General features: G+C 40.5%; 1 protein-coding gene across 8 annotated transcripts; it reads right to left on the bottom strand.

Moving 5' to 3' along the window:
- Positions 1-2,849: 2,849 nt before the first annotated feature.
- scarb1 (scavenger receptor class B, member 1) lies at positions 2,850-23,801 on the bottom strand. 8 transcript variants are annotated; one of them, XM_044174295.1, is made up of 14 exons: positions 23,559-23,801; positions 20,621-20,781; positions 19,271-19,412; positions 18,965-19,168; positions 18,189-18,284; positions 17,993-18,108; positions 17,742-17,908; positions 16,816-16,934; positions 10,391-10,464; positions 10,181-10,232; positions 9,267-9,413; positions 6,838-6,888; positions 5,614-5,686; positions 2,850-3,631 (listed from the first exon to the last, which is right to left on the bottom strand). In XM_044174295.1, exons 1-14 carry the CDS (start codon positions 23,676-23,678, stop codon positions 3,624-3,626), a joined length of 1,530 nt encoding a protein of 509 aa, XP_044030230.1. In that variant the 5' UTR covers positions 23,679-23,801; the 3' UTR covers positions 2,850-3,623. The 8 variants fall into 8 exon arrangements, with proteins under 8 accessions (XP_044030230.1, XP_044030231.1, XP_044030234.1 ...); XM_044174296.1 differs by lacking the exon at positions 23,559-23,801 and adding an exon at positions 21,780-22,091; XM_044174299.1 differs by lacking the exon at positions 6,838-6,888.
- Positions 23,802-24,810: the final 1,009 nt, after the last annotated feature.

The raw sequence follows: 24,810 nt of genomic DNA, 5'->3' as shown, positions 1-24,810 counted from the left end.
TATGGGATCTGTGTGACTTATGGTGAGGAATGACGACCCCTATGACTTTCCGTAAAGACACTCAGAGCAGCAATAAAGATCAAACATCCCCATACAGAAAGGCATGAAGGCAAACACAGATGGGATGGGAAACTAAGATCAGAGCTTTCAGCAAACTGCAAGTCCAGATTAAAGTCTTTTATGTATCTTACTGTATTAGTTTCAATGACAAGCAACGAGCCCCATAAATACATTTTAATGAAACTAAACTCCACTGAGTTTACACTGAAGTTCAGTTTCACGTAGTAGTCACAGACCATCACACTACAAAATAAAATCTACGCAAAATATGTGGGACTGTGAGCGGCGAGCTAACCGTTAGCTAACATTTTGTTCACCATTGCACACACTCATGTTCACATTTTGTATATACATGCTTGCAACTGTATATAACAAGCTTATATATAAACACGCCAACAGGAAAGATCTTTACCAGACTTTAAACCCTGCTGCTGTTTCTTAGAAGAAGTGGAATTCATTATCACTGAAGATAAAGGCTGTAGGACAGATAAAGAGGTCAAATTCCTCTGCATTACCTCAATCTGTGTGCTCATACACAACACTTTCAACGTGGGAGGCACACAGGGAAGTGAAAACGGGGTGGGCACTGTGTGGATAACATGACCTCACCTGAACAACATCAAGCCTGACTTTAACCTGTAATACTATAAGAACAATGTAGCTTTAATTGCTTTGGAAATCAGCAAGGATAAAGGGAGTTTCAAACAAATACGCAACATATTTCTAATACATCATGCTTCAGAAACAAATACAGCAAGTCTTACAAGTACAAAAAAAATATGTCCCACAAAGACAAAAAAAACCAGGTGACTTTTCTCACAAGGAGGATTTTCTCACAAAATGTCCTGAGTAATTCGCCCTCCACAACAGCAGGTGGCGCTATGAGCCCATTTAAACGCACCGGGAGGTTGAGCAACAACCATAAACTTACCTGTTGGCCGCTCATTTTGTTAGATTCTGCTCTGCTCGACCTCCCGGCGCGTCATTATCCCGCAGGGAGCGTCCATTTCAAAAAACAGACCGAAAGCTTGCAAAGCAACAATCACCTGCCGTGTTGTGGCATTCCAAAGATGTCCTGTAGGTTTTAACCTCGTCGACCCGTAAACCTCTTTGTAGTTAAAGATATCTAAGGAGTGCAAAGAAAACACACTTGTGACCCGACCATCGACACAAACATGGTGGATGTAATGATTCTTATTATTATATATAAACAACACACACTGAGGTCATGTCCTCAGTATTTTCTAGGAATTTTAGGGTTTTAGAAATCTGGGGAAAGTTTACAATTAAAATCAGACACAGTTGGTATTTTATCGGCAGATTACAATGTTATTAAAAATTTTTGGTTTACCAGAGCTTGTTTCCTGAAAACAGCTGCTGAAAACATCCCTGATGAGAGCCTGAGAGACTGAACCAAAACAGTAAAGGCAATAAAACCAAAACAATGAGCTGAAATGTGCAAAAAAAACTGCCGAGTTGGTGATAAATCTCTGAGTTTGTCACTACGAGTAACCCCTCCTCACATTACTCAGTCATTTGACCCGTTGTTTATATAAAAATATTGATTAGAGCGGCTTTAAGTTTGCAGATGACACAGTTATTGTGAGCCTGCTGCACAGTGATGAAATGTCTCATCTTCCTGTAGTTGATTATTTTCTATTTTCATGCCATGAAGTCTTTTTAGAACTAAATGACAAAAATCAAGGACATGTGTATTGATTTTAAAAGTCACCATCTCTGGCAACACTGTGATTAATAGTCAGGTTGCCAATTTATTAGGTACACAAAGCTAAAACTAATGCAGTCTAATCCTTCATGAAGGTTATAATGTTTGTTTGTGTTGAGTCAAACTGTAGGATCATGTTGGAGGCTGCAGTTTGTGGTTCTGTTGAATTGTACTGGGTTATACTGAGAGGTGGTTCAAATATTTAGTCTACCCTCACTGATACAACATCAAAATATTAGAAACACTTTTCTATATAACGCAACACACCACCACAAACTGCAGCCTCCAAAATGATCAAAACATTGAAAAGAAACACTCTTTGAACCTTCCTGAATGAAGCATTTATTGCAGGACTGTTGTATCAGACTGGGTTCATTTTAGCTGAGTGTATCTAATGAATTTACAACCAGTGGAGGAAAGTAACTAAGTACATTTACTTAAGTACAATTTTGACGTACCTGTACTTTCCTCCATTGTTTGCTACTTTATAATTCTACTCCACAACATTTCAGAGGCAAATATTGTACTTTTTAGTCCTCTACATTATTTGACAGCTTCAGTTACTAGTTAGGCTACTTTTCAAATTAAGATTTTACATAACAAAAAAAACATATAAGTAGCTTATACAATTCAACATGTTGTTAAATATTAAATGAATGGCTCCCAACCCTTTTGGCATGTGAGCTCTTACAAAATAAGCCGTCTAGTTGCGTCTCCGGGTCAATTTATAGATGTCTCTGAGTTGTTATCATGTTCCACCAAAGAGACGTTTCCCCTCTAAAGTCCTCACATGGTTTCATTTCAAAGATTGTTCGAGGCTCAGAGAGGGAGAAAAGCATCCGAAATTTCACAACACAAAGCACAAATTCCAACGTCCAAAAACAAAACTGAAAACAGATTTGTGTATCAGAACTTTGTTTTTTCCTCACGACCCCTCAGATTTATCTGGTGGCCCCTTTCGAGGGCCCGACCCCTAGGTTGGGAACCACTGGACTAAACTAGCTAACTGTGTGTAAAGTAGTTAAAGACACCCAGAGGAAAAAAAAAGACCACCACACGTTCATTAACAGAATTTCAAATATATTTATTACCTCTGAGTTTCTCTTCATTCATTCACTTATTTATAACAAGAACACCAAACAGCATCATTCACATCCATTTCAAGAAATCCATTCACATCGTTACAGAGGACAGTATACAAATACGAGCGCGTCCGCTCTCGACTCACTGATTGCCAGGCGAGTGTTCGATACTGAGCTTGAGCCTCAACAACAAATTCAATTTCAGCTCTTTGATGAAATGCCCCCCCCCCCCAATGAAGGCACGTTGGTAGTAAAATACAGTACACCTGGCATTAGACAGAAAGAGCTTTTCTATCAAATGTTTCAGATCAACGCTGATGATCATCGAACGCCAAGCAGAAAAATGAACAGCTGTTCAAAACTGGAAGCTGGAAATAGTGTTGTAGTTTTATTATACAAAAAGTGGTTTTAAGTGACAGAGCATCTTCACTCGCTCTGCCTGAAGAGACGACACAGTCTCAACCCCAGCAGCCTCAACACCAACACACTGGCTGAGAGTTTCATAAACTTTACAGTACAGTAAAATATGGCAAAGCTTGTGCGCAAGTTTTAAAACATACTGAGCACCTTGTGACAGTGTTTCAGTTCAATATACTGAAATGATGTTGGCCATTAGGTAGTCCACAACACCAGCTGTGTGTGAGTTTGTGTGTGTGTGTGTGTGTGTGTGTCAGTCCAGATCATCTTGTAGTAGCGGGTCTTTGTCTTCAGCTGAAGTGCTCGTGTCTCCATCTGGGGTCTTGCTACCTTCACCTTCACTTCTCTGTGTCAGACGAAAGAGTGCGTTACGACATGTTCAGAAGACAAAGACAGTTTAGGTGAAGTAACAAACCCTAGAACTGCTGATATACCCATACACCATGGCCACTGGAAACGTGTGCGAGCTGTTTTTAAAGATGCATGTCTTCAGTAGGAACCAATGCCACAGACAGGAAGTCACAAAGTACTGAGAGGCGGACTAACACATTGTTGGTTTGTGGCTTTTCGTGGGATTTGTCAACGACTATCATCCGCTTTATCCTTTAAGTCACTGATTATAATAACCTAAGCACGAGTTAAACTGACAAACAGACAGGACGACGATTTAAACACAGCCACCCCATTGGTTCGTGGCTTTTAAACACATTTCGTCATTTAAACTTAATAAACTGGGAGGTGTCCCAATAAAGAAAATAACGGACTGAGGGAAGGAAGCGCCGCTCCATTTCATAATGTGCTGTTCATCCCATCATACTCATACTGGAACACCTCTCTGTGCATTATCTCTTACACACAGATGTTCATGTATCTGCATCAAGAACAGTTTTGTCCCATCTGCAGCTGGCCTCATCAACAAGGCCCGGGCCCCCCACTGACACTGACTATGTTTATTGTTATGCACCAAAATACCAAGGTCAAATTCCTTGTATGTGAAAACCTATCTGGCAATAAATCTGATTCTGCTTTGCAAAACAAAATATGATGAATACAGTGAATACTGAGCAGTAGCCCAGAATTCACAGCAAACAGTGCGGTAACCACACAGGAGGAAAGACTAAACCAGGACCTGCTACATTAGGGTTTCTTTGCTGTTTGGACCTTGTGGTGACAACCAACTTTATACTTATACAGACAGGAAGTAGCAGACGAGGTAGCAGGTGGTTAAATGACAAAACTATCATGGGAAGAGTGCACAAATCAATGTGTAAAAACAGAACATTTAACACTTTCAGCTGTCAGCATTTTGACTAATTACATGCTGATTCAAAATTACAAATATATAAAACATTAATGCAAAATGCAAGCATAGGATCTGTTATTTCTCTCAGTATCATTTAAAGTAGAACATTCAGATACAAAGAGATTATATAATGCACAAATATACTGTCTGATCCTGAAGAGATATTTGATTCTACAGCCAGCTGCAAATAATTAATTAATTAAATAAAAATAACCAGTCAGCAAGGAAAAAATGTTTGTTTTTAACCTAAGAGATATGCATGTGTGTGTTAGATGCACCACAAAATATACAGATTTCACTCAATGATTCAGATCTATCATCTAAGACTGCTGTGAGTAAACAGCAGCAGTCTCATTATGACATCAGGTGCGTTTGTTAAAGACATGACAACTCGCATTCTTGTTATTCTGGTTTTAGTATCACTCTGTGGACTCTACTCACAGCATATTCTCCCTGCAAACAATCACATGACAGTGTATTGACGGGTTTGGTGAACAAAGCTGTGGAAAAGTTTCCCCACCTCGGGTTAAGAGGCAGAAGCCAAATGCAGAGCTTGTATTTGGCTGCAAACCTGCTTTTCTGCCTGTAAGAACACTTCGTTTGTCTGTGACCTTACAATAAATATTAAATATGCAAACATCTTAGTACTAGTATCTAAGTCTTAGTTAAAAGATTTGGGCATTATTATTCATTCATTAAGCTTCAGTCCACAAAATTATGTAAACATTTTGGTATTTTTCAAAGAAGGTAGTAATGAGTCTATGTGAAGTCATAGACCAGTATTTAAATAAAAGTGAATAACTGAAAAAAACAAAAACAAAAATGAAGGCTGATTATGATGTCGTAAAAATGGCATCATCCATTATCCGTCACAAAAGTGGGGACATCATTTTAGCAGTTTGAACAGTTTAAAGTCTTGTCACTTGTGTTTGGGACCTGTGGTCAGCGCCAAAGCTTCAACACAAAGGATGAACAAAAGGAATGAGTGCATGTATGCATGTGTATGCCTTTTTGTGCGCACCCACCTGAATTACTCATGATACATTTCTCCTTTGTTTCATGGTCATGTGGGCCTTTTACCGGCTCTTTACCGGAGGCCTAAAAGATGACCAAACTGTCTTACACATCAGCCAATCAGACAATACAAACTACAACAAGCTGCTGGTTTGATTCAAGTTGTTATGGAGGTGAAGCAGGTTTTATTTTAGAAGGCGGATGTGCAGAGATATTAGAATTCATGCAAGAAGTCATTTCTAGTGGTTATCGTCTCCACCGTGCAGTTGATTAAAGAAGACATGCGATTGGTTAATTCGGTGTCTTTTTAACATAATCATATACAATTAAATGTGAAGGCATTCAGTTTGTTTGCCTCTACAGCTCCTTGTTATGGGCTGATTATCATGCAACAAAGTTTAATGAGAATGGAAAGATAAGAAAAGCTGAAATTGATCAACAAATGCAGTGTTTCTGCCACATCTTTCTTCTTTCTATGCATCCCCAAAACACAAGAGCTGGACCAGCTATGATTAGCCATTTCATAGATTATCCCTGTGGCAGCGTGTGGAGCTTTTGTAACAAAATGTTGGGCTAATTAACATAAAACTACTTGACGAATTGTGAATGTGATGACAGTCAGACAAACAGCACGCCTGCCCTCGCATATGGTCAAAACTGAACTGCAGTTGGACTTGGAGTTGACTTGAACATGGGATGTTTTTTTTAGAAAGCGGTTTACGTGTTGCACTTTTATTAGTTGCAGCTAACGATTACTTCATTATTGACCGATCTGTCAGAAAATGCACATCACAGTTTCCCCAAAGTCCAAGCTGACATATTCATAACGCTTGGACCGTCCAACCAGCAGTGCAAAAGATATTTAAGTTTAATATCACAATATATATATATGATATACAATACAGCTTATAGAATTAATAGGGTGTTTAACCCACTCCTCAAAATAGCTGAAAGCTAGAAATCTGATCAAGCCTGTTCCGAACCAGCTGACACAGCTGCTGCTGCTGCTACAGTTTTATGTGGACTGACTGAAAAGTGGATGGTAACTCATCCTAATTTAGAAGAAATGAAGCAAATATTCTTGCTGCACTGATTAGTCTCAAAGAAAAAAAACAAAGAAAAATCAACTCCACTCCAAAAATCGAGTTGATAACCACGAAAATCAAACGATGATCAAAATTTGGCAAAGTAATTTGGATTTGGATGACTGATTAGGAACCGACAGTTTTACAAACCCCAGGGTTCTCCACCACTGTGGAAGTTAGTGTAGCATTTGAATGAGACCTCTGCAACACAAAACATCAAAAAACACTTTGAAATCACGATATTAAAAACCTGCCAGCGCTCATTTCTAAAACCACTTCACTGGAATCTGAACCTCTCAGCAAACAGTTCACCTCGGGCTACTTTGTGTGCCGCTGATATATCAGACCACAGAGTGAGATATCAACAGGACAATCATTAACTTTAACTGGTTGGTTTATGGTATTTTACAACATCAAGCAAAGTGTGTTTCATAACACCACATAACACACACACACACACACATGCTAATTAATGACGCTGACATGATGGACATTCTAGTAGTGGACATTAGTTTTCTTGTCCCTTTGCTTTACTTAATAGTTTGTCATTTGGGTAATTCGCTTATTTGCTTTCTTGATGAAAGTCAGAGTTAGAATCTCATATCTGTACACTAAATATGAAACTAGAACCAGGAGACAGCTAGCTTAGCTTAGCATAAAGCCTGGCTCTGTCCAAAGGTACAAAATCCAGCTACCTCTAAAGTTCACTAATTAATACTTTATATCTTGTTTGTTTAATCTGTACAAGTGTTAGGGTTAGCGCTAGGCTAGCTGTTAATGTTACATCTTGTACAAGTCTTTCTGCTAAGCTAACTTCTCCTTGCTGTTGCTTCATATTTAGCGTACAGACACGAGAATGGTGCCAGTCAACCCTTGCCGAGAGTTAGATGAGAAGATCGATACCACTCTCATGTCTGTACCCTAAATATGAAGCTAGAACAAGAAGGCAGTTAGCTTAGCTTAGCATTAAGACTTGATGGAAGGGGTAACATTAACAACTAGCCTAACTCTAACCCTTGTACTGATTAAGCAAACAAGGCATAACGAATTAACTAGTGAGCTTTAGAGGCATATTTTTTTGCATAGAGATAGGTTAGTTGTTTCCCCTGTTTTCAGTCTTTATGCTAAGCTAACTGTCTCATGGCTGTAGCTTCATATTTAGCGTACAGACATGAGAGTGATATTGATCTGCTCATCCAACTGTCAGCAAGAAAGTGCAAAATGTGTATTTACCAAAATCTTGAATTATTCCTTTAAAATACTCTCAATATTACAAATAACATGTTTTATGAAGGATGTCGGGTTTCTTATTTCCCCAAAGAGATGTTAAGATGTCATCTTATAGGTTTGTTAAAGAACGTTCACCGGAGGGCAGGAATGTAAAATATATATTTATAGTATAAAAATGACCTGTTACCTTGTCCTTACTAATAAGCACTACTGTGTACTCTGCCACAGCCATGTATACTCCAGCCGGCTACACCTGACAGATATGAACTTTCTTAACTTTCATTCTTTATCCAGTCGGTCAAAGGAGGTTGAGACTTGTAGAAAGATAAAGTCTGGTGTTGGAGTGTTATATAAATACATGTCAGCAGAGGAGCAAGAGCGACTGTGTGGAGGTGCTCAAAATGATCGAAGTTTTAAAACTGAAGCTAAGAGCCACAGACAGGAAGTCAGACCGTGCTGACAGACGGACTAACGTGTTGTTGGTTTGGGTCTTTTCATGGGATTTGTTGACAATAAAAAGAAAAATATAGAATACCACCAGACTTGTAAATGGACTGTACTTGTATAGCGCCTTTCTAGTCCTTTCAGACCACTCAAAGCGCTTCACAAACTACATATCGCACTCACACACTCACACACTGATGGCAGATGTTAACTGCTCATCAGTCCAAAGAAACTAACTAATCATTCACACACGCACGCCGAAGGCACCTCGGGAGCAATTTGGGGTTCAGTCTCTTGCCCAAGGGCACTTCGACCGCTGCCCCACTTGTCCTTTGAAAGGCCAATTCTGGTTTATTACAACTTGGGTCTTGTTTTCATAGTTTTGTCCATTATTCTTCTCAGTAACAATATTTACAGATAGAAGAACCAAGTTGTAATAAAAAGCAATTGTCCTTTAAGGCAAACTATTTTTTTTAAATAAGTGAAAACAGGAACATGAGTATTTTGGTGTATTTAAACTGTATGATTAAACTTTAAAAGCTCTATTTTCTGATGATGCAACACCAGCTGTAATAAAAAGGGCACAAAAATTAATTTGATGCTGCCCCATCACACAGAGCAATGTTTTCTTTTTTCCATTATTAAAATGCAACGCAGCACACTTTGTTGGATTGGTTGCAGTGACGGGTCACATTTTATTTCATAAAACCAGATTAGACTAATAATGTATTGGAGCTAAATTATATAAGCCTTAATATCAGTCAGAGCATCTTCATCTGCAGTCTCTCCTGCTCCTTTTTCTCTGTTTGTGGGAGAGCATGCGTAACCGAGTGACATGCTACATGCGGTTAAAAAAAAGAAACGCAACAACACTCACCAGCCTGTATGCTGTGTGGCAGCCTTACCTTCACTTTGTGAAGCACCAGGGCGGCAATTATTATCATTGCCAGGCCGAAGCCAATGAAGCCATACTGCATATACTCCATTACAGCAGGTAGAACAACCAGGTTTGTGTGGAACGTAGTGAGGATGGGGCCGTCGATATAGCCGCTCTGAGGGAGGGAATAAAAATAATGGCACAAAATAATACATCGTGGTGTATTACAGGATTATTCTATAGCTTTGCCTCAGTTTTCACTAAAGAGTTTCAATCTGCAAAACTCTAATGGAAAGAGACAAACTGACTCATTAACTTCTTACCTTTAATAACTAAATCACGTGTTTAGTCCTCAGAATACAGTCACCTCATATTAGCTCAAGTTTCAGTGCTCATTACTAAACCTACAGATCACTGAATCAATGCAACATGTGTTTGAAAGCATTTCTCCTTATTTTAACATTATCTATATTCAGATTAAAATAATCTCACTTTTTTTGCTCAAATGACCACTTCAGACTGTTTCATATTGGCCATTTTATTTTAAACTGTAACAGTGATTAATTAAAAGATGAACATGCACATTGTTGTGATGCTCTTTATGTATGACCTATTTTGATCCAGATGTTTTCATTTTGAGTTCGATGGGAGATTTTGAGGCCAAAATCAGGAGGACATTTTGTGTTTTCCAAACTCTTCGCAACTTTTGAGAAAATTGAGGCAAAGCTATTGTGAAATACTGTAATACAGAAAAGGTACAATAGGATCTGAACGACAATTACACATAACAGGGAGAACAATGATGACACGCTGGAAATAAAGATGTAAGAACCCTTTCCTGTTTCAAGGGAACCAACAATCCCTGAATGTGTGCATGATAAGAAGGCTCTCTGTAAGCACTTATTTGCAGAGTTAAATTTTAATAAAGAAACTTCTTCCTACCTCCTCAAACCAGATCATTGGCATCACCACCTCAGAAATCTTGCCAGTTTCTCTGCAAGGACAAGAACACTCAACTTCAAACTCTGAGGTCACATGGTGAATGGTAATAGGAACGGGAAACACAAGTCAGACTGAACGATGAATCGATATAAACACAATACATGACAAATGTTAATGGCATGATAATAGCTTAGGAAAACACTTCCTTACGTAATTCCTGACACTCTCTTCATGTAGAGGTTGAGCTGCAGACGGATGGAGACATTCAGTGGGACGCCTGTTAGCTGGAAAGAGACGCACATAAAAACAAATCTCACATGGGGAATACAAAAGGCTTTAATGTCCACTTTTTAAATTAATGACAATCACGCCCAACAGTATGTAACCAAACACAGTAAACAAAAGAAGGAAATCCTTGTGTGCGAGTGATTCTTTTGGGGGACCATCTTTTGATGATTTTAAAGGACGACAATCCAGTTTTATCATCAAATAATTCACCCAAGGACTCCACCACCAAACAGGCCTGGCAGAAAACAACAAGTATGTAACAATAAAAACATTAATGTACAGTTGAGTCCATCCCAGAGGTGCTGGGGTCAGGGCTCTGTGCAGGCCAGTCAAGTTCTTCCACACCAAACTGGGAAAACCAGTTTTGTTTTTAAATGGAGCTTTGTGCACGGTGACATTGACACGTTGAAACAGGAAAGGGACAAAAACAAACTGCTGACGCAAAGTTGGAGAGAGGGGGGAAGCAGAGCAGGAGGAAAGAGAAGTTCCATATAGAGATGTAAAGTCACAGTAATGGTAATATTAATAAAAATAATAATAGTAATAATGATAATAATTGTAGCAGTGGGTGTCGAGCAGGAACATGGGGGCGTTGCAATCATGGATCCAGAATCTGCAGCTCCAGAGGCAGAAACACCTGCAGAGATTTTCAGTCCAAAGCATGAAAATTAGGATGTGAACAGCCCATTATCTCAAATCCCAAATCTGCTTCAAGGGGCTTTACAATCTGTACAGCATGCGACACCCTCTGTCCCTAGACCCTCGATTCGGAAGAGGAAAAACTCCCCTTTACTGGGAGAGTAAAAGTGTAAGAATTACAGAAACTTTGCAGGGGCTATTATAACTTTAACTTTTTTTATTTCAACTTTTTCTTAATCTGAGCCAGCCTGCCGGTAAACTGGAGAAAACACTTCAGAGACGCAGGCAGAAAACAAAACGTGTAAATACGAATGTAAATTTAAAAAATACACGTTAGTGGAACCAATACTCAACGGCTGCCTCAGATACAAGTTTGTCCAAAGCAACAGCAAACTGCATTTAGTCGCAGATACGCTCAATAAAGCCTGGACTTCACTGTCGGTCCATTTTGCCGTGTTTTCTTCCTGTTGTTTACATGGCTAATGTTTTACACAGGTCTTAAAAAGGCCGTGTTACCGGCGCTCCATTGGCTCGAGTTCAATCAATCAATCACCGCACACTCAGTCACTCAAGGTTGGTCTTGTGCTGGGAGAGTACCGACTCTGGTCCTGTCTAGGTGGTAACCCTGGATTTGCAGAAACTCTCACGAGATTTAGGTTTAGGCAACAAAAGTACTTGGCGCACAATGAAGAAACAACCTGTACACCTACTCTGAAGGAAGAGATACAAAAAAAAAAAAAAAGAAAATCCCTCAAAAGGGCTCAAGAACTCGTTCAACTCGATCATTCCCAGTTCTTGCAGTTTCCTCCGGTCCGAAAACGCCTACTGACTGCACTGAAAAAAACAACAGTTGAAACAGACTTTTGTTATGATTTGTTTGTGTTTTTCTGGCAGAACAAATTGTGATGTGGGCCGGTCCAGACCTCCAGCTCAGACCCAGCGGACTGAAGTCACTAATTGGTAATTACTGGACCAGGGTATGTTTTCTGTAGCTGGCAGTGGAGCTTCTCACATTTGGATTCACCAGATGTCTCTGCCTTTTCTCAAATTGTCTTCTGTTAACTAAAATCAGCAGCTTGATCTACCCCACTTTCTGACTCATGGTCATCATTATGAAGCATTCAGAATTTACAAGTCATCCATTACTGCTGTTAGCTTCTATTGTATGTTAGTTTACATTAGTGGAAATCCTAAATACTATGAGCAGTATAAAGGCTTTTCGTACAAATGGCATGGACACTGTCATTACTGTTCTCTTGCAGCCCTTTCGTGCCATCCTGTTTCCTCAGGCATCTGGACTCATCTGGCTTCAACTAAACAAGTACCGGACTTTCACGTTGGTAACATCAGGCCCGTGAGAGCCGGAAATCAAACATTTGTTACTTGAACGTGCAGGAAATGAAATGTCCCCGAGCCCCACACAACATTTTCTACAGTTACTACATAGAAAAAGTTTAAAAGGAGAAACAACTACTGAATGTAATCAGTTCATTAGTTTGTATTTGTGTTGAGTCAGCCACTACTCCACAATAATAAGCTAATTACATTCTACTGAGCACAGTAAACGTTTGAACAGCAGTAGCCTGGTAAAGAAAGTACAAAACAATGAACACTTATATCATTCTGATCTGCCACGTTGGCAGGCGTTACCTCAGCAATTCATTAGAGATGGACGTAACCTGTATGTATGTTAAGGAGTAAGTAAAGGCTGCACTACAGACAGTTTCCGAGTGGACAGTGTTGACAACTTAGCAACTTTCTTTTTGTCAATAGCTGTCTAATGTTAAGAAGAAGAAGAAGAAGAAGATAAGGACTTCAGCTCATTAAGTCCATAAAACAGAATTCAGAGCTCAGCTCTTGACATGTGGCTCTGATAAAAAAAAATGAACGCAGGCGGAAGTCAGAAGGATAAGGACGACTGAGGACAAACATTACGAAGGCAAAGAGCAGCGATAACTGAAGGGGTGAAAAAGTGCAGACACATGACAGACATGATTGGCCTATCACTTTTTATTGTTGTTGTATTCTATACTCTAAACCCGCTTGTCTCTTCTGAACTCAGTTTTTTATTGAATGACTTATTTCTTTTCTAAAATGGCAATTCACACCCGTCTGGTGAACATTAATTGATTAAATGATATGAAAATATCAGAACAGGCTTTTAAGCTTGGCTGAGGTGGAAGAGTTGATGCGAAGGAAACAGACTCAGTGAATAAATGCTGACGTACATGAAGCACGTGACTTAAAGTGCAGAGCTGAAAGCATCAGCTGTGTGGAGCGATGAGGAGGCTGGAGCCTTCCTCACATGAACACATGAAGCCAATAGAAACGTCACGTTTCCATCATGTTTCCCATCGTTTGAACTCTTAATGACGTCGTCTCGCTGCGTCCTCTTCTTCTTCTGCGGTGCTTTAACGGCAGCGGCTGGAGGATCAGCTCCACCAGCTGTTCACCTCCATCAGCCAATGAGCTCGTGTTCACACAGCAGCAGCGGGCGGAAACAAGCGTTCACTCATGTTTTCTTTTCATGATTTTCTGTAAATTCAGTTAAAATTTGCACAACATTTGGATGGAAACGTGACTTATAACAACCAGAAACTGTTAGCTGCCATGTCAGTAGTTACAGCATAACTGCATATTTTAATATCTATTGCTTATTTCTTCTGTTTTGATGTTGGACACGGCAATATAAAAATGTAAATGTACCCTCACTTTTTCTAGTGGGGTGAAATGTTATTAAAAATAAATAAACAATAAGGAAATAAAAATGAACAAATCTTGAGGAACCCTTGGCTGCCTTAAATAAACGCCTCTGTGCGTGCTCACGAGTATAAACAAGGCTTCAGGAGGACCTCGAAGACGAGCTCGGTTCCCGATGTCCCCTGTGTAAATCTGGTTCTGTCCGGTAATTGGAGACGCCGAGTCTGACCGGTTTAGATGCCTCATGACGCGTTACACAAGGCGGCTGGACGTATACGCTGCGGACAGTTTGTCGAATAAACCTATATTCAAGGAACCTCAACTTGAGCGAGTTTTATCCTTTTATTAATCATAGTGAAGATTGACCAGAAGCACAAGTTTTCTTCATCAAAAAGGTAAAATGGTAAAAAATAGCACAAGAATCATCAAGTCAGCGAACTGATTAGAGTCTATCTAATGGTTGCTAACATTAGCCACCACAAGCTAATGGCCAGAGCAGAACATGTCTGCTGTAGCAGCTAAAGTCCTGAGTGTGTTGAACTGAAGGGCGTGTTTTTCAGCTTATAAAAAATTCAACTGTTCATTAGTAAGGTGAAGAATGCGCTAATTAAATGTGCTTTTAAAAAAAAAAATCACCCCACTTTCAGAACCACTAAACACACAAGGAATCTGAGCTGCAGAGCGAAGACGTCACACATCCAATACGGCTCCAAGTTCTTCCTTCGTTATTTGAAATAGCCAGGTGATTTCCCTAAATTATTAACTTGATATTACTCTAGACTTGGACTGAACGCTGTACTCTCATCCACTTGGCTCCAGCGCACACAAGCTTCAAAATGCACAGCAACAGTTTTTATTGGAGCCATAGAACGCTTCTAACAACCCTTAACTCACAAACAACTGCGATTATGGAGAAATAGCCCAATTTCCAATTACCTTATCACACTGCAGGTCACGATAAACTACACTGCAGGTGAGGTTTACACAAGCAAAGTTGCATAAGGAGTTTAGAACGAGCTGAATCATGTTAGCGTTACAGGAAACTTACAGTCCGTGGTATTTGTAGTTCACTAAAACAACAACAATGCAGTTATCAGTACGCTTTTACTGTACGTCAATAAAATCTGAGATCACTGAGGTGATTTAGATATTTCTCAGGGTCTTTTTCCTGAGACTTAACCACAGAGAGAAACAAACATTAACTTCAAACCTCCTCCCCACAGTTTGCCGATATTACCAGCAGTAGGTCAGCACCAACAAACGTGTGTGTGGTCCGCACATGATGAAATACAGCTTTTGTTGTTCGCATGTGTACAAAGAATCTGGCTTCCTTTAAATAGATATATACTCATTTATCGTTCAGTCATGTAAAATAGTCCAACAGTGCAAAACTACAGCGATTCCTAATTTAATGAATTAGTATGACAATCCTGCATTTTACCAACAGGTAAGCTGTCGATACATTACACTATATTATAGATTCAGAGTGTGTCATTACATTCACTTTATCATTTATCATTATTTAAATATTTAAATAAGTATTTTAATAATTTAAGAAGGCATTAACACAATTTTATGGATTTTTTGGGAGGTAAACGTATAGGATGCAACCCTTCACGCACCCTTGACCAGAGATTCTTTGCAAGTCTGTGATATGTAATCAGTCCACCTGTGCTCCAGGTGAGCACACCACCTCAAGGACACTGACAACAGCAAAACAATCTGATGTCACCTTTCTGATATCTTGAAAAAATGCCACATCCACTCTTTGAATGATCCTGTAATGCCTTTAGGTAATAAAACAGCTAGTTAAATCTCCAGCATGTGTGGAGCATTAAAGACAGGGAAATAAAGTTTTAATCCTGTATTAACTGTTCAGTTATCTCTTGGTATATGACAAATAAGTCAATAATATGCATAAATGTATCAAATCAGATGTGATTTGCAAGAATATGCTTAATTAATCAGCAATGAGGAGAGATATGTAGAACAACACACAACTACTGCATCCAGTTTCTTGAGAGAATACGCATGGATAATACGATTTCATCACACAGGTTCAACTAAATAAATATAATTTATATTCTGGAGCAGATGTGAAGAAAACCATGCATCATTTAATCATATTTTTTGGTTTTGCCCAACATTACAAACATATGGTAATTATAGAACTTGAAAAAATGATTGTAAAGTCTATAGTATTTGTATTACTTGGTAGAATCCCAACAGAAAGTTTGTGTAAGAATATGTATTTCATTGAAATTTCTGTTTTGAAATGTGGAACTAAATTATGGTTACAGAAATGATGTCTAATAAACGTCAAACCATGGAGCAACTGACATTTAAGTTAAGAAGGAACTTAGAATGACTTGAAAGACGAAATGGTTTTCATTATGAAAAACAAACAACTTATTTTATTAAATAGTCTAGAAGAGCCGCATGCCTTTGCAGTGTGCGGGGAGTCAACAGGAAGTCCGTTGGCTCGTCCAGTCGAAGTCTCTTAACACGCACCGACTCGCCTGGAGGACTCCAGTGAGCGTGCTCTGGAGGCCCACAGAGGCAGGAAAAACCTTTTCGCCGTATGTACCCGGTGAGTGAGTGACTCCTGTAGCAGCTAGCAGAGCACTATCATGGGTCACTGGTGAGTATTTCTCAGTCGGCAAAAACGTCTCTAAAGAACGTGGTTAAGGACTAGTTTATTCATTTCCTCCTCCTGATCTATCAAAGTGGAGGAAGGAGGTGTGGGTGGAGGCCAACAGTCCACTACAGCGGCGTCCATGTCTGAGCTATCCAACCAGATCTAAAGGATTCGGTTTAAACACCATATCATATTATTATACCTCAGTGCAACGGAAAGAGATTTAGTGAATACATGATGACGTACATGAAGCATGTGACCTTAACATCCACTGAAGAGATTTGGAAATTTGGTTAAACGCTCAGTACAGGCATATGAGTGTGTGTGTGTGTGTGTGTGTGTGTGTGTGTGTGCGTGCGTGCGTGCTCACTGGATGAATGTCTATGAAGAGGCCATGCTCTTCCTCAGTTGGATGAAGGCCCTGCACATAGTCCAGCAGCACAGGATCCGCATTAAAGAAGTGAGGATGAGAGATGAAGACTGGAGAGTCTGTAAAATGGACAAGAAACGCTTCGATTATTCAGCTGCACCACTTTTCTCTGAGAGGCACCATCAGGTGTTTGCTGGGGAAAATTCAAACCTTTATTTAAGCTGTGGAGGAATGAAACGTACATCTACTGATGTACTTGAGCTGGTACTGTACTTACGTACACATCCGAGGTACTTGTGCTTTACTTGAGTATTTCCATTTCATGCTACTTTCCACTCCGCCACATCTCAGAGGCAGATATTGGACTTTTTACTCCACGACATTTGTCTGACAGCTTTAGTTACTTTGCAGACTAAGACTTTATGCACAAAACATAAGAGGAACTTCAATAAATAAAATATAACAATACATCATATTTTACACGTTAAATATATGAAACTACCCAACAGTCAAATCAGCTCCACCTTGACCAACTGCAACAGTAAAATGCTAATTTAATAATCTATTAAATATAATAATAAAAACTCTCACAGGGGTGATTTCTCATCATTATTATTATTATTATTTTGCTGATGATACTTAAGTAATATTTTCAATGCAGGACTTTTACTTGTAATGGAATGATCAGTGTTCATCTCACTGATATTATACAGTGTGATTATTGATAAGGTTAGGCCAGTTTTATGATACACAGTCTATTATCTAGAACAGCGGTTCCCATCTTGGGAGTCAGGAACCAACTTTAAATCAATTTTTTCTTTAAGAGTCTGCAGGACTTCAGATTTCAAATCTCCAGTGTGGCATCAGGTGCCACAAAGTATAAAAAAACCTTAAGAGGTGATGCAGAGGTGTACATGCTGACTCACTGTGGCGGCAGCTGCTGACGTTCAGCAGCCCGGACTGTCTACACGGGCAGAAGCCTTCATTGGGAGCGTAGTCTGTCCCATTGGCGAACAGGGTCTTGGGTGCAACAAATCGATACAGAGGGATGCCCTTCATCTCGCCAGGACGCTGGTAAACAAGCTCCATAGATCTGAAAACACGCACGGGAAAAAAGGGCTTTGTATTAAAGGAGGCAAAAGAAGTGAGAGAGAAAGAAGTGTAAAAACACTTCTACCTGCAGGCGTCAGGGCTGTAGAAAGGTAAAGTGCTCTCTTTGGTCATGAAGGGGGGCCACATCTGTCCAGCTGTTCCATTGATCATGTTACACTGAGGAGTCCCCCAGTTGCTCAGCTACCAACACAGAGCACAGTCAGATGAAGAACATACATGCGCCCATAAACAGTCCTGCAGGTGTCGTGCTGACAGCTCACCTCCGTCAGGCCGTTCCAGGAGTCGACTTTGTGGACGTTCCTGATGTCGCCTCGTCCAGTGAAGATGGTGAACAGGCCGGTGTTGGAGTTGTTGAACTAAATAAAGACATAGTCGAACACCATGCTTCATCTGCATGAGCTTACTGATCCCTGACTGAACAAGTGCATAACCCACATGATTCTTAATTAAATGCTTGTTTCTTTGACCAAAGCAGCTTTGGCTCGCACTAGAGAATTAGCTCATTATTTAGCAATTTTGCTTTGCTTATAAAAATTGTTGTTGATTAATTTTCCGTAGATGGACTAATTGCTTAATTGGATAATGTTTTATGTAAGCGAACCTGCCTGAACTTTTGCCACAACTACAATGTAACGTGAACACCGTATTTTGTACCGTTTACTTGGCAATCGTCACGACAGAATAAAACGATTGAGTAACATCTGATCAGAGACAAGTTTGCACCTTTGTGGACAATAACGTCTTCTACTCTCTAAGGCTTCAGGGTCAGAGGCCGATAACCGCAGCAGCGATGTGTTTTCGCTCTGGCGCCGACGGTTATTAACATTCACTCACAATTGGGCGATTCTAGCATGCATGCTGGCATTTTAGAACCACTTCGTTTTTTTATTGTTTCAGTGTGAATATACTACTCCCTTCAAACACAGCTCCGGTCTACTCTCTTTGCATATTTTTCTAGTCTCCATGTCGTCCTCTCTGCAATGGAGGCCGTAAAACTGGACTTTTACGAGCTTAATAAACCATTTTAAACACTCACGTCAGCAAAGAGGCCAAACTTTCCGGTTGAGGGCAGCATGCCGGGCAGGTATCTATTGAGGAACTCAACCAGTACACTGTCATAACCCCACATCAGCTCCCCTACTGTCTTGGTCAGGAAGGGCCCCTCGTCGAAAGTCTTGAAGGTGGCGCTGATCATTAAACGTACCGCATAGGGCAGGTTCTCCATCATGACTGCTGCACCCTGAAAACCCAGATGGGAGTCAGAAAGCCGACAACCGAAGAAAGGGGTTGTGGGTGAATAAACTGGAGAAGGCGTGTTGAGCGAGGGAGAACAACGTCTTACCAGCACCAACATGTTGGGAATCGTGACGACATCAGACTCGTTCCCTACAGACATGGAAGGCTCAAAGTAGTATCGCCTGTACTCCCTGTAGGACACCGTGTTGTTGGGATGAAATGTGATGTTGTCTTTCTGAATGCGTTTTCTGAAAGAAAGGGAAAAAAAGGCAAAATAATATATGTACACACACGCTCATTCTCCACCTGCTCAGGTACACCTGAAAGCAAAAGCTGCTGATAATTAGCCGGCTTCAGTTATTACTTTGCACTCACAGCAGCGAGCGGGGCTGCGGCCACAGACTGTATACAAACATGGACGACCTGACAGCTCCCCAAAAGTGAAGCCAGAACATCTGGATCACCCCTGGTGGCCGGCTGCAGTACAGGTCATAAACCCCGCCCCCTCCATGTTAGCGGATGGGACAGGAGCCAAACTAACTAAAAACTCAAAGTACACGTCAAATACATTTTTCCCCAGAGATGGTTTCTGTCAGTTTACGTAGTTCTTATCACGCTGGTGTTTGTTCAAGTGTTCGTTTTCCTGATGAGTTTGGTTTTAATTATTTGATGCTATAAAAAGGGGGGTTCACGTCATGATTGACAGCTGAGGCCGGCTCGCGACTGAGTCGGCCGGGTGTGTGGGCGGGACCTCGACACCGCGGCTCTGGGATATTTTGGCTTCAGTTAGTACAGTGGGAGGAAGTGGAGACGCGTCATCCATCTTTATATACAGTCTGTGGGTGCGGCCAGGACTTGGGAAATTTTTCCCTGAGTTTTGCCTCTCAGGCTAGATACAGGCTGCTCGACCTCATTGCTGAATGTTGTTGGGGCCGTGTAAGGAACACCTGCTGTCACTACTCAGGGCTGCAAAGAGCTACTGTTATTTCCAGTAATATTTATATTTACAGTTAATATTCTCAGTATATAAAAAGACATTAGCAGTATATAATGTTATATATTATAATATTATATATATATATATATATATATATATATATATATATATATATATATATATATATATATATATATATATATATATATATATAGTAAACATTTTCAGGCATCTGTAAAGGAAACTAAAGATGATTTTAGGGACAGGCCATTACCAATACTTTTTTTTGTTATACTACCATTATTTTGTTGTTATAAGCATCATAAAGCAAGCAGCTTTATATAACTAGTGTTTTATTGTTTTTTTAATTCATTGCCCCCCCCGCTTCTGAAACCAAACCTATGACCCTTGGTTCAGAGTACACTTTGTACACAGAATCCTGCTAATGCGGTCGAACGATAAAGAGGACGAGGGCAGATAAGTTCTCAGGGAGGTACTGATGTAGTTTACATTGCGTACCTGTACACATAAGGTCCTCTCTGCTCCACCATGGGCTTCTCTCCAGCCAGTATCTCCTGAGGGTTGAGGACGTTGAAGAAGTAGACGGACATGAAGAAGGGCACAGGGACGTCCTTCCACATGGTGTAGGACATCTCATTCTTTGGGTCGATCACTGTGTTCTGACATGAGAGGGATAGAAAGAAAAAAAAAGCGTAGAAATTATAAAAAGGGATGTGACCACACATTATTTTCATTAGCGATTTATCTGCCAATTCATTTTTTCATAAAAACGCCAGAAAACAGTGAAAAATGCCCATTATTATAATAACTTCTCTGATGTCTTCAAACAGACCAAAACCCAACAGAGCACTATCACATGTTAAAGAAGAGCTTCACATCTTTACATTTAAGAACCAGCAAGCGTTTGACTGACTAATCGTTTCAGTTCTAATGTCATTAAATCTACGAACAGACACAGATTTTTACGTTCACAGATAACTGATGGAGGCAGCATTTCAGCTGTATTGTTTAATTCTAGCTTCAGATCTGCTCCCAGTGTGTTGTTTCAAATCTGAAACAGGCGGATGCAGATTAATAAGTACAGCTGATCTGACTTCTTTTCATTGCGATTCATCTGTTGATTGTTTTTCGTTAATGAACTGATTGATTAGTCTATAAAATGTAAAGAAAACTGTGAAAAATGTCCGTAACTATTTCCAGGAGCCCAGTCCAAAACTCTGTTCAATTTACAATCACAGGAAACAGAAAAGCAGCTGATTCGACTTGTTTCAGCAGAGATTTGACTTGTTACTGGAGGACAAAAGAAGCTCTTCTGATTTGTATTAAACTGTCTCAGTAAAAGGGTGTGACATGAAACCTTTCAGTATGAATACAAACCATTAAAAAATGATTTTTCCATTTAAAAAGCTAAAGCTTTGATCATCTTTCCTGCATAACTGGAATATCTGATGTGTCTCCAAACATGCACACACATCTGCATGTTTCTGTTTTATCTTGCACACATGTTTCAGCGCAGCCTCCGTGCGTCTCGCTGCGCGTGCGTGTGACGGGCTCAGACCTGACAGGTGATCATCAGCTGTTTGTGTGGCTCGCGTGGCCGCGTGGAGCCCTCAGCTGTGATCAAACGTGACTCAGCACGCTACATATCCGTGCTTACCTTTACTACCTGGTCGTCGACGATTATTGGTCCCACAAAAGCAAGAACCGTCCCGAAGAACACCGTGAGGACGCCTGCAGCTACGAACCCGACAGCGACTTTGGATTTATTCATCGCCGCAGCTCGTTACCTCCAGCTCATCGGTGTTTGCGGCGGTTTGTGTCCGCAGAGCTGCGCGGCTAACCGCAGCTAGCTGGCTGTGAAGGACTGCGACAGAAAACTGCGCTCGGACGGTAAAGTCTACGGTCCAGCCGGCTTTTAGTCCTCTGATCGGTGACCGTGACCAGCTTCTATTGTCGCCGTATTTATAGCCTGCTGGTCACGCCTCCGCTGCGCCGAGGATTCTGGGAATTGTGGTTCATTCTACACCCAGAAGCGGTGATGGGAGAAGTACTCAGAAGTAAAAACAGACATATCAGCAAATTATGTTTAACTGAAGCTACGTAGGAAGAGCAGAACTGGTTCAGACTGCTGTAAAAAAAAATGTGATGTGAAATTAGAATAAAATATAACACAAAAAAGTCACATGCCAGCAAAAAAAAGATTCCTTCACAGGTCATAAACCTAAAAATACAATACATACATACATACATACATACATAACTGGTCACGGGAAAGCGCGAGGGATGGCAGCTTCGAAGTCCAGCAGAGAAGCAACGCATCAATAAAGACACGCAACAAAAAAAAGAACTACTTGAATCCCTGTGCAAATATGAATGTAGCTGAACTACCAGCAAGCTACTGCAAAGTGTAGTTAAACTACTAGTTTAATTACATGTAGTTCACTGTGAGCTGGCCTGCCTGTTGTCAACAATCAGGAGCCTCATTTTGTAACATTTCGATGTTAAACATCAATCCTTAAAGAACTGTCTCTGTTTGGACTCTGTTTGACTGCATGGAGCAGAAGGATATCCCAAACTGGAATTTGCTCAAGACAAGTAAAAAATACCTCAGTCAGTCAGTCAGTCAGTCAGTCAGTCAGTTAGTCAGTCAGTCAGTCAGTCAGTCAGTCAGTCAGTCAGTCAGTCAGTCAGTCAGTCAGTCAGTCAGTCAGTCAGTCAGTCAGTCAGTCAGTCAGTCAGTCAGTCAGTCAGTCAGTCAGTCAGTTAGTCAGTCAGGAACTTTGAAAATCATTTTTCGCCTCTCCACAAAGCGTTGAAAACACTTCAGGACAAAGATGAGGACACACACACGGCGGGGACACAGTAGCAACAAGCAAACACATAAAAACAGTCAGAATAGAAATGCAGAACATAAAATAAAGTGGGAGGGGGGCTGCATCAGCGTCCCAAACGACATTTAGCAAGAAAGACTTTACACGTTCTTATTGGCTCTTTCTTGTCTTCAGCGCCTTGTGTCTCCAGCTGTGGCATCTATGTGTGAAACACACGTTATACTACACATGGAAAACAGTAAAGATAGACTGCATGTGCAAATGAGAGGCATGGTCCGAAACTAAAAGCCTTCCCCTGTGTATGAAGGTGCAGCAGCCAGAATTATATCTGCAGAGAATAATAACAGGGGTCTGTTGTTTACACTATGGGATGCAGACTGAGAAACATGCAACAGGGACATTTCAGCTGAGTCTCTTTGAATGCTCACTCCTTTATTTTTTGAAGAAAGTTGTTCAACGTAAAATCATTTGCTTTCAGTCAGAGAAAAATAAGAAAATGTTAGACTCCCTTGTTAAGAAAAAACTGAAGTGAAGCAGGAAATAAGCAGAACACTATGATTCTAATCTGATTTTCATAATGGTATTAAGATTATGACGTGACTTACCTTTATTATTTGGTCGTTCATTATCACTGGTCCCACAAACAGAAGAACTGCTCCAAAGACAGCCGTCAGAGCCCCTGCCACTATAAATCCAACAGCCACGCTGGCTTTAGTGATGGGCATGGCTGCTAATGATGAGCACAGCTGCCTGAGAACAGAAGCAAGGTTATTTCCAGCGGAGCAATGAATGAGTGCTGTAGTGTTTTAAAGTCCAGCCATGAGGAGTGATGGGTTCAGAGGAAGCTGCAGGCAGGCGTGCTGGCTGTTTATACTGTGCAGACCCCGCCCCCCTCACACTGGGGGTACATGTTGTGCACTTTTGTCCCAAATTCATGTCAAGTCACATCTTAGTCAGATGACACAGAAACACTTGACTTGTATATAGACATTGCTTTTGATATACATTTAGAAACACACAGTGGTGGAAGAAGTATCCAGATCCTTTATTTATTTGCAAACATTTACTGTGATAATGATAATATTAATCTAATAATGAACTTTATTTGTGTAGCACCTTTTCGTACAAGAAATGCAGCTCAGAGCGCTTTACTGAGGAATGACACGCACCGAGTGCTTCACATGAAAAAAGACAATGCTGCCGCAGGACTCGCCGGGTCAGACAGTCTCTCATTTCCCCTGTACCTGGGTCTCTTCACACACAGGACCCCGTTTAAAACACTCACCATTACTCACACAGCATTGCACAGTCAGGCTCCTGCATGTGTTTTCTAATCAGCTCGCTCTCTGAGCTCAGATAACCTGAACTTGCACAGGCCTGAAGACCCGAGGCTGATGGAGCTGGTGTAGCACCTGAACTGCTGAATGCTCTGCCTGCACCGTCACGGTCTGCTGATTCTGTGGATTCTCTTAAAAGGCAGCTCACGTATGCACCAGGTCTGCATCTCATGTAGGCCTATTTATTGTGTATTTTTGATCATGCATTGGGTTTTTTGTTTTGCACTTTTCAGCACGTGGCTCGGGTGGTCCCCTAATCTCCTTTGATTTCTTACTTGTATGTTGTATCAGGCTTTTGTGTGACGTATGTCTGTGAAAAGCGCTACACAAATCATTTGGACTAACTTACTCAAGTAAAAGTAGTCTACGAATACCACAGAAACTCCACCACAAGTAAAAGCCCTGCATCCAAAACCTTACTTAGATAAAAGTATGTAAATATTATCAGCAAGTTTTACTTAAAGTATCAAAAGTAAAAGTACTCATTGTGCAGTAAAATGGTCCCTTCGCTATTAACGGC

Source organism: Siniperca chuatsi, linkage group LG18 (assembly GCF_020085105.1).
Source record: "Siniperca chuatsi isolate FFG_IHB_CAS linkage group LG18, ASM2008510v1, whole genome shotgun sequence".
Classification (NCBI taxonomy): domain Eukaryota; kingdom Metazoa; phylum Chordata; class Actinopteri; order Centrarchiformes; family Sinipercidae; genus Siniperca; species Siniperca chuatsi.
This window is presented reverse-complemented; position numbering and strand designations above follow the sequence as displayed.